Source organism: Hippopotamus amphibius, chromosome 1 (genome assembly GCF_030028045.1).
Source record: "Hippopotamus amphibius kiboko isolate mHipAmp2 chromosome 1, mHipAmp2.hap2, whole genome shotgun sequence".
NCBI lineage: Eukaryota > Metazoa > Chordata > Mammalia > Artiodactyla > Hippopotamidae > Hippopotamus > Hippopotamus amphibius.
Window position 1 is genome coordinate 67,598,726 of NC_080186.1, and position 21,716 is coordinate 67,620,441.

Sequence of the window (21,716 nt, forward strand, 5' to 3'; positions counted from 1 at the left end):
CCAGATGAAATATTTTTGCCACTGCTGGTTTATACACACAAGTGAGGTGGCTCCAGGAGCCATACATAAAGGTTAGTTTCAATCTCATTCTATAGTCATAATGAGTAACACACACACATGTACACACACACACAAGCATACAATTAACTAGATTTTCAATGCTAAATACTGGTGGAAAAAAGAGGGTTTTTTTTTTTTTTAATTAAAATCAAGGAAGTTTTTCCCCAAATTGTTGATTTCCACTTTCAATGTTCTATCCAGCGGTTTCAGCAGGCCAACCTTTAGCTTACTTTCCCGTTAGTAAATGAGTAATTTTCCAAGTTTCTAGAAGACAACAGCTATTGTAAAAATGGGTCTTTTCAAATTGTCCTGGTGCCACTGAGTTGAAACCAGACTTTTGAGTCTTTTTGGGCCACAGCAGCAGCTGCTGGCCTTTCTGCTCTAGCAGGGAGCCAGAGCACTGAAATATAATAACTCTAACAGGATATTTTTAGATTATTCATTTAGTGCTTTGAAATGTATGAGTGATTTGGGAAGAAACAAATCTGAGCTGGAAACTCTTTCCAAATATTTCCCTCCTTTCTATCTGTCTGTCTGTCTGTCTATCTATCTATCTATCTATCTATCTATCTATCTATCATCTATTTATCTATCTTATCTCTGTGTACGTAAACATACATACACACGTGTACATACACACTGCTGAAAGAATAACATACATTTGAATATTTGGTAGTTCAAGTAAAACATATTGGGTGAATTTTCAGAAGGCTCATTATTAAATTTTAATAGAAAGCAAAGAACCATGGTTATGAAAAAAGATTTTAAACTGTTATCCTTTTATTATCACTTATTTACTCACTCATTCAGTAAATACTGAGTGTTCAGTGTGTGCAAAAATAATATTAAAGAATTTCTAAAAATTTCTAGACAAGAAGAATCAATGGTTGGCTCTAACAACTTGCTTTAACGCTTAATGATTAGTACTTTTAGAGAGGTTTTCCTCATATATAATTCAAAATTATTCTCTTAAATACAAATACATTTACTCGGCAGAGAAGAATCAGACAATATACTATTTATAAAACTCTTAGACATGCTTGAAAAACAGTTATGAGGAAATGGCTATGAAGACAATGATTCTGAAGTAAACATCACAGAACTAATAGAACTAAATGTGTTTTTCTCCTTCAAAATAGATCCTTTGGGAAATTAAAAAGTCATTTTAATATGTTGTCCATAGTTCAAGACGTTTTTGGAACTGCCTTTTGGATCTAAGTCCAAAGAGGTTTGTTTGGGGAGTAAAACCCAAGTCTGGTCTCAAAGGAGACCAGACTTGACCTTTCCAGTTGTTCAGGGAGACAATATAGTTGGGTGGGGGGAGCACTGGACACAAGAGTGTGGGTTGCTTCTTCTAGCTCAAGAGTTACTGTGGCTTTCACATTAACTATATTTGTGAAATCCAGGTAGTCACTTAACCTCTCTGGGCATCAATTTTCTCATTTACAAAATGAGATCAGTAGCTACCAAGCTTTTTTAACTAGAAGATTCTTTTTACAGGTTTAAAAAACAATGCTGAGAATTTGCTTGTAGTAAAAGCTGTACTTTTGCTGTCAGTTGATTGAGCAAGTGCTTATTTTGCCTACTTTTGTTTGCCTCTGGAATGCCTCAGCAACCCCCAGAGGCAGGGACCACCAGTTATGATATGCAGGATAAAGTAATTTCTAAAATTTGTACTTCTGTGAATCTATGTACTCATGGAGGATATTATTTAAATCATGAATAGGGAGATTTTTTTCTTTTTGGCCACGATTCACAAATACACACACACGAGAGAACTGAAGACTACACAAGATTAAATGCAATAATCAAGTGCTTCTCACCACATTAGAAAATTAGTCACTACTACTTTTTTCTGATGTAAACTAATAAATGGAATATTTATAAATGGAATGAAATATTTATAAATGGAATATTTCCTGACATATCAATAAACAAAGGATGTCACAGTCATCTATGATTGCAGTCCACCAACGTGAGCTGGTGAGCCCTGAGGAAACTCAGGACGTGAAAATACAGGATACTGGCCCCAGATAGCTAAGGTGCATATCAAAGGAATGATTTCAGGGAGCCCAGACTCTTGCATCTTCCCATACATAGAAAAGCACTAAATCCCTCAACTTGAGATATCTGGTTTTCCTTATTTAACAATAATCTTTTGACATTCCCAATTACCTGCTCTTTGTTGAAAAACTCCTATATATCCTGGCTCCTCCCCTTGGCTCCTAGGAGCAGTTTCTCAGAGTTATCTGAAATGCTGTCTCCCAGGCTGCAGTCCTCATTTTGCCTCAAATAAAACTTAACTTGCAACTCTCATGTTGTGTATATATATTTTTTTAAGTCAACAAAACTAACATAAGTATATTATCCTCTACCCCATCCCATTTATAAACTAGTACCAATGACTACCTATTTGAATAGAGATATCCTTCTAAGTCAATATTTTAATAAGGAATCATCATGGAAAGTTAAACAATAAGCCAGAGGTAGCTCACCCTGAATACATAAAATTTTGCTGCTAATATATAGAACTACAACTGATTTGCACATTGCCCTTGTATTTTGTGACCTTGCTAAATTTATTAGTTTTGGTAGTCATTTTGTAGATTCCTTAGGATTTTCTTTGTAAACAATCATGTCATACACAAGTAGAGACCGTTTTACTTCTCCCTTTCCTATATTTATGCCTTTAACTTATTTTTCTTATCTTAGTTATTATTAGAACCTCCAGTGCAAAGTTTAATAGAAGTGGTAAGAGTAGACATCTCTGCAGTTCCCAGTCTTAGGGAGAAAGCATTCAATATTTCATCATTACTATGATATTGGCTACTGGTTTTTTCATGGATGCCCCTTATCGGATTAAGAGAGTTCCTCTCTTCTCTTCCCAATTTGCTGAGTTTTTCCCATGAACCAACGCTGAATGTTGTCAAATGCTTTTTCTGCCATTGTGGCCAAAGAACATATTCTGTAAGATTTCAAGCTTTTAAAATTTATTAAAGCTTGGGTTATGGCCTAGTATACAGTTTATCTTCATGAAGGTCCCCTGTGCACTTGAAAACAATGTCTACTGTGCAGGTGTTGGATATTGTGTTCCAGTTATGTTCACTGTTCCTCATATCTTCCAGCTCTTTACTGATGTTTTGCTCATTTTTATGCAAAATAAGGAGAAAGGTTTGTTAAAATTACCAACTATGACTGTGGGATTGTCTGTTTCTCACCTTATTTCTGTTAATTGTTTGATTCACATATTTTGAAACATTTTTATTAGGTATATACACATTATAATTTTCCTGTCTTTCTGATGAATTGACCTTTCTATCACTCTGAAATGTTCCTCTTTATTTCTGGTAATAGTTTGTATCTTAGAGACTACTTTACCTAATACCAATAAAGTTATTTCAGCTTTCTTATATTTAGTATTTGCAGGGTATATCGTTTTCTGTCCTTTATTTTCAACCTGCCTGTGCCTTTTTTTTAAAAAGCAAATAGTATAAAACTAAAGTATGTTTGTTTCTACCCAAGTAATGAAAATCCCAGCTGAATCTGTCTATAAAGGTAGGAGTCCTTCTGCAGTGTAAACAAGCCTGTTTATTCATCATAGAAGTTCAGCATCTCTGACATCATTTTGTCATAACGTGGGGCACACTTGTGCACATATTTACTCTACGCAGAATGTAACGTGCTTGGAGTCAGTGAGGCTAAATTGGTAGCATCTGAGAATAGTACATGGGCTTCCAAAATATATGACAGCCCATTTAATTTGAATTTATATTTTTGGTAATTACTGAGGAGGCTCAAATTATAACTGCACCTGCATTTGCTCAAGGAACTGGCCTTTTCTGTTAAAGATATTAAGGGAATTGGGCCTGGAAATTAAGAAAATACAGGAGTTTATGTTTGAATGAATCACTGTGCAAAAAATACAAAATGTTAACATTGGAAAAGCCTTTTATCACTCATCCTTATCAAGCATTCTGGGGAAATAAAACCAATGTGTGCCAGCATAGAAAAAACGAAGATATAGTTACAGAACAATGACTAACTGCAGTAGCTCACTGCAGGGCTATGAGGATGACAAAAAGTACAGGCAAGACTCTCTGCCTGAATGAATTTGTAATTGTGCAGTATCTTTTCCCTTTGCCTCCCTTGCTCCATCCTCTACTGTTCTCTTCCCAACTCTGGGCCCTGGCTGGTTGACTTTCTGGAATGAATCAATGGGTTCTGTCGTTCTGTGGCTTCCATTTGGTTTTGGGCTTTGGTCAACAACAGGAGAAGATCAGGGGAAGGGAGGAGAGGAAGGTCTGGATACCTATTCCCTTGGTTCTCATCCTCTGGGGTCATCATAGGCTGGCTGGCCTCCATCTCTCTCCTGAAGGTCAAGGCTTCGGTATGGAAGCCATTTTCATACATCTGTCTTTTTTTTCTGGGTTCAAGGAACTTCTTCCCCTTATTGTACTGCAAGCCTTGGCGTGTTAACTGATCCCACGTTTACCAGCCTTGTGATACTGAACTATCCTTTGTAGTTTTCTTGTGTCCTGTGCACACCTTTTCAATAGTTGCTTTATTAAAAAGTTTTCTTTCACCTGTTTGCATGTTCTATATCTTTCCTGCTGGAACCTGACTTACACAGAAATCTAATGAACTAAGAGTTATCAATTTAAGGTACTATATGATAAGTGCTATACAAATATTACAGACAGTGAAATATTTTGCTCAACAAGCTAAGAGTAGAGAGAAATCTCCAAGACTTGGGATCCTAAGGGAAGGTGTCCAGGGGAGGATGAGGCTTGACAAAGAGTAAAAAATGACTATCAAGGAGAGACAAATAACAAGGGCGCAAAATGTGTTTAAGAGATGGAAAGAAAGGCCAAGTCCGGCTCAGATCAGACTGCATGGGGCAGTGATTTCACAGAGACGCAAGAACCCTATGACACTAATACTGAGAACACAGCGTATGTGAAATTCCTCCCATTCTAAGGAATTTCTCTCCCACTCAAGAAAGCAAGTGTGAAGACTAGCGAAGATGGCATTATTGGGATAACTGTGGGCATGCTCTAATTTCAGAACTTCAGTATTATTAGCAACAGCCGGCTTGCTCCATAACTATGGCAACATGCTATGGCTGAGAACCTTTGCTGTGTGCTGTTAAACACTAAATCAGTTTGCACTTTAGTGTGCTTAAGAATCAGCTTTGCTAAAGATTTTTAACTTGTTAACTTGCAGATTTTTGGGTTCCACCCACGAGAAATTCTAATTCAGTAATTCTGTGAAGGGACTTGAACAATGCACATTTCTTTGACAAGGCACATACCTAATTCTGATACAAACCGTACAGGGAGAAACATGTTTGTGGATAACAACTGGCATTAAGGGTTTTCACCCAGAAGAATGAGTTAATGGCAGTGGTCTTTTAGAAAGATTAATCTAATCACAGGACACAAGACAGACTGGATGTAGTAAGAATAAGGACAAGAAAGGCGGAAAAGTGAAGACAATAGGTGGACGTGAGCACGTAGCATGAAAAGTCTAGGAAGAAAGGAAATGAAGGGAAAGGACAGATATGAGCAAAATGAAGAATAAGCAGGTATTTATTTACTGAGTGTCATGCTGTGGTGGTTTAAAACATGCCAACAAGTTTTTTTTTGACACTCTCCTATTAAAAAAAAACAGTGGCTTCTAATTCCCTGCTCCTTGAATATGGGCCAGACTTAGTGACTCATTTCTAATAAACAGAAAGTGACAGATGTGATGCATGACCTTTGAAGCTAGGTTAGAAAAAGTGATAGGACTTCTCTGGCTCTCTTGGGTGACATGCCTTTGGAGCCCTGAGCTGCTGTGCAGTCCAGTCACCCTGAGACCTCCATGTGATGGGATAAGATAAGATGCTTGAGGAACTCCGGCTGTTCCAGTGTCTTCTTCCCAAACCAAGCATCAGACCCGTTAGTAAAGAAGCCTAACTCCAACCACCATTTAAATGCAATGTCCTGAGAGATCGCGAGTCAAAACCAACCAGCTGCGCAGTTCTATATTTCCCGATCCATAGAAAGCATGTGAAATTATAAATCTTGTTGGTTTAAGCCACTAAGTTTCCGGTGATTTGTTATGCAGAACAGTACCTAATTTACAAGGAGAGATCAACGATGATTTGGATTTTATCTCTGTATGCAATTTGGAAAATGTCTTTTCACTTTATATAGGGCAATTATAAAAATCTCACCAGCCTTTTAACTTTAATGGTCTTTTGTAGTCACAGCACATCGCAATAAAAATAAATGAATAATCATTGAGTTATATATTCTCTATTTCAAAACCTAATTATTAAATAATTATAAGCAAGCTTCAAGTCGTTAGTTCCAGGGGGAAAACATCCACATTTTCTTTAATATCGTGCATGAGAGTGCTAATGCTTAGAAAAAAAAATTTGTATAATTAAAATTAAATCACTCTCCTTTAGAAGCAAATCAAGTTTGTCTCCCTTAGGAACAGCAAATCAAATTATAAGTCTGTCAAATCAATTCACTACGCAAGTAGGATGACAGCCCTCTGAGGATTGATTTTCTTTCATCTCTAAGCATTCTTTAAAACTATATTTATCTAGTTGAGAATTTCTCATATATCCAATCTCATTCACTCAAACTCAGAACTTAACTCCATTTTTAGACTCTTTTGAAATGGCAAAGGTGAGGCTAAATTACTGATCCTAGAGGAAATCACAACTAGAAACAGAATGAATTTTTAATTTGTCATATGCACCTGCTCCAGCAGGTCTCACCCTCTTTTATCCCTCAATGCAAGATAAATGGAACTCACAAGAGCTGTGTCTACTCCCAGGCCACAACCCTTGGAAGCACCATTCCTGGAGTCCCTTTTCTCTTACGAAGCCTGAAGGACTGAAAATGAGTAAGAGTGACATTATTATAGGGATAATCTTAGGTCGCTACTTTACTTAAAATAAATATTCCCAAGCAGTGGTAAAAGCTAGGGTATCTTGAGGGGGCTTTAAAGTCCCCTCTCCATTACCTCCTTCACCTGACCACTCACTCCACTACAACCCAAGTGAAAATGCTTAGTGCCTGCTTTTACTAAGCATCAGTAGTTTAACATCGCGCCTCAAAACACATCTCAGAAACCAAACCATGTGAACTGCTGCTTTACACAAGAGTGTGAATTTGCATTAAAGAAGTCATTACTTCTGTTATTCTGCTAATGATCTCTGATGAATCAGACATATTTAATCTCCTAGTCTATGATTCCTCAAGCAGGATGTAGGCACCCCAGAAGATGGCTTGAGATGATGAACTGCAAGCAGGAAGAAATATTAGATCTTCAGTTTAAATCAACTTTTAAAATTTGACAAGTGGGAGAAATTAAGCTTCACAAATATTTAATATATAGGCTGACAGCTGTGGCCCCCACTATGTCAGACAGCCATATGTCACCTATGGAAGGTCTACATATCTTTGTGAGGTTTTTTGTTTTTGTTTTTTCTTTCTTTCTCCTTCCTTCCTTCCTTCCTTCCTTCCTTCCTTCCTTCCTTCCTTCCTTCCTTCCTTCCGCCCTTCCTCCCTTCCTCCCTTCCTCCCTTCCTCTCTTTCTCTCTTTCTTTCACAAAACAACAGTTAAAATCAGCCAGAGCTGAGACAAGGGGAGGACCATGATACCATGGGGTATGGATTCCAGTGCCTTCTGAGGGTCAGGCTGGGGATGCAAAGGCGAGGTACCTGTTGGGGTGAGAGTGGGGGACTGCCATGAACTGGAGACCACCTGCACTGCCTAGTGCCAACAGCGCTGCTCAGCTATAGGAATGTGTACTGGGAATTACAAATCTTCAAAGTCTCTAGACAAACCAGAAACCTAATTTTTAATATGCAATCTTCCAATTTTAGAATTTGATACACTTAAAAAAATTGTCTGAAGCCCACATTCAGCCTGAGGGCTGCCATTTTGTGATGTCAAGTTGACTGAAAGCTACTTGTCTTGAATACCTGTATCCCCTTCCTTGGAATCCTAGCTCTGACTTCACCTGCTGGTGGCTTTAGGCAAGTTACTTAACTTGTCTGAACTTCAGTTTCCTTACCTTCCATGACACTAAAATTTATTTTCCACTTCCAACCAACAAACATTTAATGGGACCCGATATAGTAAAGGAATGTGCTAAGTTAGCAGGGCAGGTGTGGGGGTCATGGGGGTGATAATGGTGAGAAAGGAAGAAGAAAGGAAGGAAGTCTACAGCATAAATGAGACAGAGAACAGAACAGAATCCTGTCTGAGGGTAGAGACAGACAGACAGATACACTCACAAACCCAAACACTAATTCCACAAAGATTAATCGAGCACTAAGAAGAATTGGTTAGAAAAAAGGTAGCTCATTCATAATAGTAACAAAATTAGGAACAAAGCTAATAAAAAAATGTACAAGACTTTTCTATGGAAAACTATAAAACTTTATGTACTGAAGGACATAAAACGAGACAATGAGTGGAGTGATACAGCAATGTTCATAGATGGGAAAATAGTTCTCTGAAAATTAATCTCTATATAATATAATCTATATTGAAATTCAAATAAAAATCTCTACACTTTTTAACAAGTCTGACAAATTGATTCTAAAATCCATAAAGAAGAGCAAATGCATAGGTGTAGCCAATTTAGAAAAGAAGAAGGGGAGGGGTCTGTCCTTCAGGCATCAAGGTATAATTTAGAGTTCCTTGATAGAAATCATGATATTGATACAGAAATACATAAACAGACAAAACAAGTGAGGAGAGAAGCCATGTAGCAGACCCATGTGTATACAAGAAGCAGTCATTTCAGTGGGAAAAGATGTACTAGTCAACACATGATCTTTGGACCATTGGATACATTTTTCATTTCCATTTAAAAGATACAATAAAATTCTATCTCTACCTCACACTATACACAACAATTAATGTAGATAGAATAAATACCTCAACCTTCAAAACAAAACTGAAGATAGCTAGAAAAATATATAATATTTTTGAGACCATAAGGGATACTGTCTTAAGATCTAAATGCAAAAGGCAAAAGGAAAATACTAATAAATTAACTATATTAAAATTTAAAACTTCTGTAGGACAAAAGATAGGACATGATTCTGTACGTTTTTCAAACATGATTTAGAAAAATAGAATTGCAGGAAAATATAATCAAGATATATAACAAATGATTAGTATCAGGAATGTGCAAATCACTAATAAAAACTCAAGTAATCCAGGGGACCAAGGTTATGTTTTGGAAATTCTAGAAAGAGATGCAAATGGCCAATAAACACAGTTTTTGAAATATTTCAGTTCACTAGTGATTAGGAGAATACAAATTAAAATAGCAATACAAAAACATTTCTAATCTATCAGGTAACCTAAAATAAAATTTGAAACCAAGTGTTGGTGAGATCAGGGAACTAGGAAAGAAGTAATCATAAATTTATAAGATCAAACTTTTTAATAACATATTAACAAAATTTAAAAATACAGATTTAAAACTAATACATAGGGACTTCTGTGGTGGCCCAGTGGTTAAGAATCTGCCTGCCAATGCAGGGGACATGGGTTCCATCCCTGGGCTGGGAAGATCCCCACATGCCATGGAGCAACTAAGCCCATGCGCCACAACTACTGAGCCTGTGCTCTAGAGCCCGCGAACCACAACTATTGAGCCCGCATGCTGCAACTACTGAAGCCCACGCACCTAGAGCCCGTGCTCTGCAATAAGAGAAGTCCCCGCTCGCCACAACTAGAGAAAGCCTGTGCGCAGCAGAGGACCCAACAGAGCCAATTAATTAATTAGTTAAAAAAATAAAACACACACACACACAGAGAACTTCCCGCTACCACAGAAAACCCATTTCTAGAAATATTCCTGAGAGATCTTTTTGAGATAGGCACAGGGAGATGCGTGCGAGGATGTGGATCACAGAGCCGTTGGTAACAGCAGTCATTTTAAAGCAGCCTGAAATTCCACTAACAAAACGGGATACATTTGGGGAATGCAATATTATGAAGCAGCTATAAGAATGAGCTTGGTCTATATGCATCAAAACAGACAGAGCTCAAAAACAGAATGCACAGGGGGAAAAAGCAAGTTATGGGATGATATAAAGAGCACTGAGGAAATAGCAGGAACAGGTCATGGCAAGAAATAGGAACTAGTCCAGCATGGAGTGGAATGCGTATGTAGATACATAAAATTGGAGAATTTGCTGGGGCCAGATAGTCCAATACATTGTTGATCACTGTCAGTTTAAAAAAAAATAGATTTAGTGTAAGCTTTCCACCTTCATTTTCAAAAATAACACCACAGAGTTCCTGGTTTCAGCTTTATTGCAAAAATCCTCAGTACAGAAACCAAGCTTTTCTCCCCACTCCTAGCTCGTGGAATATGAATTTCCACAACCTTAAAAAACCGCCTTGCTGAGGTTCTGACTGTGGACTCTCATCTGTCTACTGAAATCTTGGCTGTGCAGTGTGTTTCTTGGTGGTGAAGAGATCTGCCTATCTGGATTCCCTTCCCCTCCATAATCTGTTATCTCTTTCCAACAATCAGGCCAAAGGTGAGAAGAAATGTTTCAGACAGGAAGGAACTACTTTTATAAACGCAAGGAGGAAAACCTGGGCTATACTACGGCGACAAGGAGAGTCACCATCTCCCCCCTCAAGTGGCAGGCCTGGGAGCTGGGAGAGCTCCGCTTGGGGTTGAGAAGTTAGGACAGGAAGGAAAGGTGGGGTGCAGATGTCACTTGTGGCACGAAGTGCTGGTTGTCTCTCAAAATCTGTCTCCCCTTCTTCCATAATAACAACTCTTTAGCCAGGCCCATGCCTGACCACATGACTCGGTGTCCCAAAGTTCCTAATAGCTAGGATGTAGCCATGTGACTTAAGTTCTCATCAATGGACCATGAGAAGTGATGTGTGCTGCCTTGGGGTCTGGGACTTAAGCCGTTGAGCACACAGCTTCTCTACACGTCTCCCTTTCCAACTACCTGGAAGTAACCATGGCAGCGACCTAGCTTTTATCACACAGATGTCAACCATGTCCCAGGGCAGTGGTTACCAAAGTGTGCTCTTGAGACCCCTGGGGATTGCTGAGACCCTTTCAGGGAGGACACAGATCAAAACTATTTTCATACTAACACTGGGTAACTGTGTGCCTTTTTCACTCTCATTCTCCCACAAATGTACAGGAGTTTTCCAGTGGCTACACGAAGTGTGATATCACAGCAGCTGGACTGCAAAAGCAGACATAAGAATCCAGCTCTCTTTTATTAAGCTAGAACTCAAAGAGATTTGCAAAAATCTAAAGCTTCTCATATGATGATGATGATTATTTTTTTAGTTTTGGAAAATATGGTTGCTTTTCATAAAAATGCGTTATCTTTGTTAACCTGTATGGATTTATTATTATTTTTAAATGATTTAATATTTAAAGATTTCATTTTTAATTTTTCATATCCTAAATATCAATAGATATAGTCCCTGTAAATGAAAGCTTTTGAATTCTTTAATAATCTTAAAAAGTGTTAAAGCGTCTCATGACCAAAAACACTGAGAACCATTGTCCTAGGAGTTGGAAGAACAATAACCTGGAAAGAACCTTCATTTGTGAATATATGTGAGGACTGAAGCTGTGAATGAATGAGGACCCTCATTCATGGAGAGGCTGTCACGTGCAAGAGAAATAAGTTTCTGTGTTACGCCACTGTAGCATTGTGTCTTTTTATTATAGCATCTTGGATTTACTCTAAATAAAAAGACACTAGTCATATGAGTGGGACATTATTACACCAAAAACGAAAATATATGGTATTTCTTGGGCAGTAAGGGCACAGATACTTTAGACTGGAAGTTGATGACCCTTATTATACCATTGCAAAATAATTGGTATAACTATTGTGATAACTTGGAAGGCAGACCACGTTCCCATGGAGCTCATAGCTAGAGAAGAAATAGCTAGAAAGAGCTCGAATGTTACTATGTGTTGACTATTCTCTGTTGTGCTTGGCAACATATAACAAGAAATAGACAAGCCCAAGAAAGAACTGACCAATTTGCAAGCAGATAAAGAGAAAAGAAAGTATCTGGTAATTTATGACCTCACAGGTTTGAAAAAGCCAACTGCTTCTATACCTCTAGACAGCAGGAGATATGACTATTGTTGCTTAAAGGACTGGCAATAACTACCTACCTCCTTCCAAAAATAGGGACCCAGCCCTGAGGCAAAACCCAGACGAAGGATGGTGCCTTCCTACCCAAGCCTGTTGTTTCACACAAGTTACTCAAAGTAACTGCCATTAAAATGAGAAAACAAAGAAGCTTAATACCCATATAAGAAATGTGAATGTTGTTACAGGTACATGGAACTACCTGGAAGCAAAAACAGCAGCAGCCTACCAAATTTTTGAGACAATGGTTTTACCAAAGCAACTAGCCAGAAAAAGCTTGTGTATTTTTCACGCTTAAAATAGCTCCCAAGGAGGGCATAGTTTCCAACACATCACTTTGATGTGACCATCCAGAATAATAGAAAACAAAGAGAACGTCTCAGAGGGCCAGGGGCCTCAGAAGAGAACAGGCAAAGAGTTACTCCCTGAGAGAGAACACAGAGTTCCTGATGGGCTCACCTAGGAAATCACTCCAGTTTCAGGGCAAAGACCCTTGGCAGTCCCTGCCTCACAGGATTTATTTGCTGCTGTTCAGGGACTACCATTTATATGGCCCAAATTCCCTTTTCTGACTAGGATCCTTTATTTTACTTCTTCTGGTCTTTCTCCTCCATTATTTATAGTTGGCAGGGAGGTTAGATAACTTGATGTTTATAGGTGTCTGTGATGAGGGGTCAAATCTGGACCAGATGGAGAGAACTGAACATCAAGCAGAGATTCTCGACTTTTGAACCAGATGATGGGTTCTTTGGGGAGTGAGCGTGAGTGCATTCTGTGTGGGAAGAAGGTAGCATGGAGACATTTGGATGGTCGGAGGGGTAAACTTGGGTAGAAGCTGCTAGTCAGTTCTCCCATCCTTCCACAGTAATAGAACTGGACTAAATTTCTCAGCCTGCTCCATAATTACACTTAAATTCTCAACAATGCCAATGTGAGCAGAAGTGATGGATGCCACTTCCAGATCTGGGACTTCAGACCTTCCTGTTCTCTTCCCCTTTCGTGCCAGCTGGAACCCATATGGGATGGCAACCCTGCTTCGACCACACAGATGATGACATGTCCTAGGAAGTGGCAGAACAACAACTTGGAAGAAACCTAAATGATCTCAAGGAGAAAAGCTGCCCAGTCAATCTGGACTGTTCACATTGACATTATTCCCTATGAGAAAAAGGATACACTTCTTTGTCCACTTAAGTGTTAGGTCTTTTTGTTACAACGGTCTTACCATCACTAGTATATATGGCTGATGTCAGAAAATCCATCTCTTCTTATGCTCTAGATCTGTGAGGAAGTCTTAGAGGAAACTTTCTACATGTGTGTTTATACATGGCCACATGTGCAGTAATAATAATAAAAAAAAGCTGGTTAAAGATAAACTTTGAGGAGTGTGGTATAATAAAAATATATATTTAGTGTTTGTCTCCGATTCCTGGCACAGAGCTTCTAGAACACCTGGAATTTCCTGAGTGATAGGAGTGTCTTTTGCTGTTCACAATTAGCACCTTCTGACTATACCTGAGTCTCAGCTAATGAGGTGACTCAGGGCAGGGCCCCCGGGTAGCCTGAGGATGGGGCTGGTTGCTGGAAAGACCAAGCATGAGACTGGAAGGTGGGAACTTTTGGCCGCTCCCCAGCCTCCAGGGAGGGGAAGGGGATTTGGAGACTGAGTTATAAAAACTTCTTCAGCAATGAAGTTTGTGGAGCTTTTGTGTCTGTGAGCACACTGACGTGCTGGGGGGAGGTGCATCCCAGAGGGCATGCAAGGTCCCCATCACCAACCCCATACCTTGCCTTACGCATCTCTTTTGTTTGGCTGTTCCTGAGTTGTATTCTTTATAATAAATCGGTAAGTAAAGCACTTTCCTGGTTTCTGTGAGTCGGTCTAGTGAATTATCAAATCTGAGAAGGATGTTGTGGGAATCTCCAAATTTATAGCTGGTTAGACAGAAGGCAGGTGCCCCTAGGACTTTTGAATGATGTCTGAAGTGGGGGCGGGGGCAGTCATGTGGGACTGAGCCTTAACCTGCAGGGCCTGTGCTAACTCCAGATATTTAGTGTCAGAGTTGAATTCAATTCCTGATATCTAGTTGGTGTCAGAGGACTGGAGAATTGGTGTAGAAACTCCCCAGACATTTGGTGTCAGAAATGGTACCAAAAAAAAAAAAGACACAGCAGGACCTTAAGCCTACATAGGGGGTGGAGTAATCGGGGCTGACCCTAACACTTTGCTTTGCATAAACAGTCCAGCTTTGCCTCCGCACTCTCTGAACTCCTGCAGCTCAGCAGTGCGGTACCAACCTCAGGTACCACTGGACTGCCTGCAGGGGGCAAGAATCTCCAGGCTGCTACAGTGCCAACCTAAGAAAATATTACATTGGACTTTTCTAGCCTCAGAAGTGTAGCTGAGAACAGTAAGTGCAAGTGACTGTAGATTCTGCAGAGAGAGAGATGCCAGACCACCTTATGGAACTTGCTAACAAGGGTCCCCAAACGGATCCTGTGACTCTTCACCCATTGTGGTGAAGGCCCATTACTCATGCCCAGGCTATAGAAGAGAAGGTGGAGATTGATCAGGTATCCAGAGAGAGCTGCTGGAGAGTCATGCATTTTCTGCCCCTTCCTCACTACCTGCCCCTCTGCAAGCAGCATGAGGAAGCATTTTAGGATTCTGAGACATCACTTTGGGTTTCTAAGCCTGAGCCAGGCCCAAGCTGAGAATAGCAGACATATGTTAAACTGAATGAGAAACCGAAGTTTTGATTTATATTGGACCGGGCTTTTTTAAGAAATTAATTTTTTCCCTGGCTCTATAGAGGTATAATTGTGGACTGGGCTTTTTAATACCCAAAAATGAAACTATCTGTTAATACTTTAGAGTGACCAGGAAAACTATAGGATCTGCCTGAGTTATTATCCAGGGGAGAAGCGAGAGGCTCATGGCACGTTTGAAAGACAGCAGACAGAAAGAATCACGTAGCTTTTCTGCTTGTACTCGCCAAGTGCATTTCATTCAATATAAAGTGTGGACCAGGTTTGGGTGTGAATTCCTGCCTGCTTGGCTATCATGCTTCCACCAGAGCCACAAATCACATGGAGCAGCTGACATAGTACCCATTTTCAACAGCAATATCATTTGGCAGCAATAGCTAAAACCAAAAATTGATTTTTCTAGTTTTTCTCTCTTCAAGGCCAGAGCAATTAGAACCAAGCCCTTAAGCTGAGTAAGCACCAGAGGTCCCGGACTTGCTGTGGGAGGGAGAGATCTGAGGTGGGGAGCAAGCTATTCCAGCGCAATAAGCATCCCCAAAACAGTCAATGTAAATATTCAAAGACAGATTTCATGACGCTATCTTCTGGCTTTGAACTGCCTAACTCCAGACTTCTTTATATGAGACATAAACTGACAACTTATTTGACTTAGTCCTCCTTGATATAATATCTGTCATATGTTAAAAGCTCCTCTAAATAAGAAAAAGATGAACAAGTTTGTAGAAAAATGGGCAAAGGAAAGCAGGCATTCACACAAGGAAGAAATACAAATGGTCAATAAGTATCTGAAAACATACTTAACCTCAGTAACAACTCAAGAAATATAAATATAAAAATTGAAATACTGTTTCTTACGTATCAGGTTGGCAAAAATTTTAAATATGAATTATATCTGGTTGGAAAGGGTCTAGAGAAATATACTGTTTTTCAACATCGATGGGACTAAAATTTTAAAAGTTTTTGGAGGACAATTTGGGAATAGCTATGAAAATTAAAACTGAATTTGTATATGAGCATGCATACATGTCCATGCCTGGGTGTGTAAAAGTATAGTATAGAAAAAAGACCTGGAATGATATATCAGTATAATAAGCTTAACTCTATTTCTATTTCTCAGGAGAGGATGGGCAGTAGAATAGAAGAAGGATATTAATGAACATTCACTTTTTACACCAGGACTTAAAGTTTGGTAATTTTGTAATTAACATTTTTCAATGAAAAATTAGTCACACTAGCTTTTCAAAGATTAAATAGATACACGAAATATTTTAATCGATTTATCTGCCTTTAAAATAGGTTGTTGGGTATTAAGCAGGCATAGTCTACTCAAATTTGAGTAAATTTTGGCAAGATGAACCCTACCGTGTATTAGGTAGGTTGTTTAGTATTTCATTCCCCAGAGAAGAGGGCTTCCTTAACTGGTAACACTATTAGTGTAGGGTGATATTTTACATCCCTGGGCAGTACTGAATAATGCTTGTTTTAAGTAATTAAAGATTAAAAACCCAATCTGAGGGAAAGTATTTTGAAATAAAGATTAGAGAGATTTGCATTTTTTAATAAAAAATAATGAGTTCTATTATTAGTTTTTATCTTTTCTTTTTGGCAGAGACTGTCTTCAATTTTTAAGCATGTGTGCCAAGGAAATGACCTTCTGCCAACCCAAACTAATGTACTTGTTCATTTTCAGACCAAATTCATTCCAAATAGCAGCAAGTCTTCCAAGAAACATATATATTTTTAATATAAAAGATTTAAGCAAATAAAAAATTGGTCATTTAAAACATAAGGAGACATTCTTACTTGGTCCTCAAAAGATAGAGCCTGGGCAACATCTCTTGGAAATCCGTCAATAACAATGCCCACTTCATCAGGCATTTGCATCAATTTTTGTTTTATCTCTGTAATCGTTGTTTCCTTTTTTTTTTTAAGAAAAAAGATGAAAAACCACAGTTAAACTTACACTCACAACTGGTATAAAAATCTTTGCAGAATAGAATCAAATTTATACAACAGTACCTGTGGGGCCAATTCTCCAGTTGTAATTATTTTGGCAATAAGACTCCATTTCCTATTGCTGCTGGTACTGTGGATCTTCTTCCTTAATAATTCTCCCACTGAAATGTACTGAAATCCATAACGTTCTGCGATTTTCAAACTCTGAGTACCCTTTCCACTTCCTGGACCACCTATCATTTAAAACAGGCAAAACTGTGACCTTCTGATACAATAACAAACACCCATTTATACAACTATTATCTTCATCTTGAGATGCAGAGTCCAGACCAGTACCAGGTGGAAACCATTCTACCTGTGGCATTCTCAGCGCTACCTCTGAATGCAGAGAAGGTGCAGATTTAGCCAAGGAAAGGGTAGACTTGTTGTGATCAACTATATTAGATGAAAGAGACATTTTTTCCTTTACTGATTTTAGTAAACAACTAATTTTAAAAATTGAATAATGCAGTTGAAAGAAAGCACTTCCACTTTTCTGTGTAAACTCTAATACTTTTATCTTCTGTAATCAGAGAAAAATCTGAGATACAAAAGACAATGATTGTGATGGCAGAAATGTTACATGCCAACAAAGAGTTAATGTGCAGCTTTGTGAAACGTAAAAATTAGTTTTAACCAAAGGCACACCAATATTGACATGGCTTATTTAAATCTTTCTTTGAACTATCTGTTCATGCATTGCCTTTCCTTATATCCTTTAAATTCAAAAGTAGTTTTATGCAATAAATATGCAGAGTGAATCTTTAAGGCAGAACAATTTCATAGAACTCATGGTAGTTTTGATTTTGTGATACATTAGCATGAAATAATCAATATTTTGCAACATAGATCAATACTAATAATTGGTAATGGCCATTTATTTTTTAAAAGCATAAGCAGTAAAATAATTACAAAATATATGCCTCAGATTTTATTTCCAAATCATATTGCATTAGTTCAGTTAATTTATAGTTCTAGATAACCTAGACTAATTGGAAGCTAAAGTCTGAGCAAATTTCAAAATAAAGCACATAACAATCATTTCAGTCTGATTTGTTTTTTGTTGGCAAGTATAAAAATAAAATATTTTCAAATACTTAATCATAAATTATTGACTGCAGACAAAATATTTTAAAAAGTCGATGATAATCAGTAATGGACTGTTTTTAGTAATATTCACTGAAATACAATTATAATTGTGTAAGCAATATTGAAAATAAAAATTCAATAGAAAAGTAAGCTGATGTTCTCTCTACTCATTCAATTTATCAAGTTTTTTTGGGGGTAGAAATCATTTTACATACCATTATTTAGTACATTTTTAAAAATTCTTGTTGCAAATAACATAAGCAAAATAGGAAGGTGTTTGTTTCCCTTTGTTTTTGGTTTTGTAAGAAGAGTTCTGAGTGAGTGAACTTGGCTGGCTAGGGCTTATTTCCTGTTTAAAAATTTTAATGTGCAGAATTCAAAGATCAACTGGTATCCTGAGATCTTTTCTTAACCTCGATCCCAAACAATGCTCCTAATAAAACTGGTTTTTGCCTTTTCATTGCTTTATTAAACTTATGATAGAAATTTGTCTAGATTTGACATTCTCCTTCCAAGGAACTCTAAATCTAATCCTATTAGACTTACCATTATAAACTACTACTATATTAAGTTCATTATTCGCAAATGATAAGTTTTGGTTCCAAATAGCTAATCTTGGCCTATTAAGCCATGGGCAAACTATGGACTGGCTTGAAGAAAAATAATTACATGACCAACACCGTCAACAAATTTAAACTAATCTGATCTCTGAAGAATGACAGTTATCTTTCATAAACTATATTTTCACATCTGATCTCACAAATCATCAAAATAAGAATCATAAATGCTGTTGAATTAAAAACAATTCAAACACGCCAAGAAAACTATGGCATCTTCAGGGGCAAAAAATTCTTTGTCAATTAGTGGAGGCATTAGCAGACCACAAAAAAGTATGATTAGCACAACTGACAGAGAAGAGCATTAACTTGTTAGATGAGCTTGATTACCGAAGCTTCCTAACAAATTAACCTGACTTTCTTATCCCTGAAACCAGAGTTAAGTTTAATTTTTCTACATTTATTTAATTCTACTACTTATAAATATTAGGATCCATCTAACTCTTAGATTTTATGATTATGCTAACATAAGAGAGATTTATTAATATCTCTGTGCCAAGAAGGTTAGCTTTAAAAAAATAATTGTATTGCCAGAAGGGAAATTTTGCTTATTTGGATGTGAATACCTCCTCCACTCTTTTTCAGGTTGAAACTAATAAAAATTTGTAAGGTTCAGGTACAATTATTTTATAATTTCTCAAAAGTCATAAAATCATCCCAATTTTCGCAGATAACTAAGGTTCAATTTTTCCTTTCTTCTCATCTCAATCTTCTAAAAGTTATTTACACTCATTGGTTCTGTATCATTCTTGTAATACGTAAAATGTTACAACACACCATGTAAGTCTAAACCCAAAATCACATCCTTGGGAAGCAAGTTGATTTCACTAAGTAAAAAAGAACCGTGAAGTGGAGGAGATTTGAGCATGTATATCTTCTCCACAGATCTTAGTTTACTGAAATATTTTAATCATTTTCATATAAAATTCACAATGCACAAAAATTTACATATATGTGCTGTTTTACATAAGAGTAACTTGTGTTACACCTTTTTCATGGACAGTCAAGCCTTCCTTTGTTTATCCTGATAATAATAACCAACATTGTACTAACAACAAGAAAAACAACATTGAAAGAATATCTCATTATAAAATGGTGGAATAACTTCCAATTATTCTTCACCTGTAGCTCTCTTTTTAATAAAGCATTTTCTTTGTCTTCTAGGTAAGGACCCCCAATTTTTAAGCACACACACACAAATTCCATCTTCAAGAATAGATCGAGATTTATGGCAGAATAGTGGCTGCCATAAACCATGAGAATATTTTGAGTTTTAGAAAGCTGATTTCTGTACTCTTGTCCTATAATTATCATTTTATAGTATAACAATTCAGGGCTAAACAGATTTGCAATTTCATTTTCATTACACTTATAGATGTACAAATACCCCTCCTTCTAGTTTGGTGAACTTAAATTCTTGTTCTAGTTTGGTATGTTTGTCTGCATGTTTTTTTCCCAGCTGCCAGCATGGTTACATCTTCTAGGAGCAGGACTTCTTTGCTTGGGGCTGTATACATCTGGCCCTCGGATAAAAGTTACTGGCTAGAATAGCTTTGAATATCTCACAGCAGATTTTTGCTTTTGGTCATCTTTGTGAAGGCTAAGTTACGGTGGAAAGTGAGACAATGACTACAGATGTTTCACGTTCACAGGTCTCTTCATAATTTTACAGCTTTTGAGGAAGTTTGAATTTGCAAGTGTGGTCAAATATGCATTTTGCAAAATTACTCAACACATTTTCAATATTGAATCCTTGTGAAATGGCATCAGACTGATATTTTCATATTCAATGTAAGATTCATAGTGGCAATTTAAAAATTAACTATTATCCTTATTTTCATTAATACTCAGATGTTACATGCTGTAAAACACTATTCTATTAGATTTGCTTGTCTAATAACATCAAACTTAGATTTTATTGTAGGTGCCAGCCTGTCATAAGGAAGATTCATTTACATGAATCTTTATTAACACATTATTATTATTATTATTATTTGCTCTAAAGTTAATAGCGAATAAAAATTCAATTTGTTGAGTTAAAGAGAAAAAAACACACACCATGTTTAGAAAACTTCTAATGGTCCATGTTAAAAATTAAGCAAATAAAATTCAGCAAACGGTAAACCTTGATTCATTACAGAGACTTTCTATGACATTGTAATGAGATTCTTTACAAGTGCAATAAGCATTAGATTATATAATTATAACAATATATTTTATTGAAAATTCTGCTGAAATATTTCCATCTACTGTCTCTCAAGCTTTTGCTTCTATTGTTTACCATTATCCAACTAAATATTTGCAAATATGATGTAGAGTTGACATAATTTTTGAAATGTAAACAGAAACAAAGTGAGTAGCAGTATGAGAATTTTGCTTTCTGTCCTCGTACCTATGACAAGAATGATTTTGGGTCGAACTCTAGTAGGATCAAAGACCTCGTACTCCTCAATTAACTCTGCAGTCTCAGAGAGGTCCGTGTCACTTTCTATGGAGAATTGATGGATTGGAGGGAGCCGGTCATACCGCCGATAAGGAAAGTTTGAATTTTCAGGCATTACTGCAAAAGAGTAAGATAACTTTGAAACGGAAAAAAAAGCACAATAAAACATTTTTTGCACTTAACCAATTAAAGAAATTTAAAAATTAAATGAGTTTGATTTTTTTCAACTGGAAGAAGACTCCCGTCCCCTTAAGTAGTCAGCACACTTTTTCTTAAAGGGCAGATAGTCAATATTTTGGGCTTTGAGGGACATAGAGTCTCATACTAAACTTAGCCACGATAGCAGGAAAACAGTCCTAGACAATCAACAAACAAATGGATGTGCTTGTGTTACAATAAAACTTTGTTTATAAAAACAGGCAGTGAACCAGACTTGGCCCATTGGGTTATAGGTTGCCAACTTCTGCCCTAGAGGAACCTTCTTAGGAACTGCCTAGTTTTGCTTGGTAGTTGGTATACATCCTGGTCTCAGAAAATGATGCTCCCTACAGCTGTGTAGTGCAC

General features: G+C 37.3%; 1 protein-coding gene across 1 annotated transcript in view; it reads right to left on the reverse strand.

Annotated features, from left to right (window-relative positions):
• The window catches only part of AK5 (adenylate kinase 5), a 254,653-nt gene that overhangs the window by 221,969 nt on the left and 10,968 nt on the right, over positions 1–21,716 (reverse strand). Inside the window, exons 3-5 of the mRNA XM_057715801.1 lie at positions 21,102–21,269; positions 17,028–17,197; positions 16,812–16,925 (exon numbers count right to left, since the gene is read on the reverse strand). Of these exons, the coding sequence (XP_057571784.1) occupies positions 16,812–16,925; positions 17,028–17,197; positions 21,102–21,269 (452 nt within the window). The remainder of the gene's footprint in view (positions 1–16,811; positions 16,926–17,027; positions 17,198–21,101; positions 21,270–21,716) is intronic.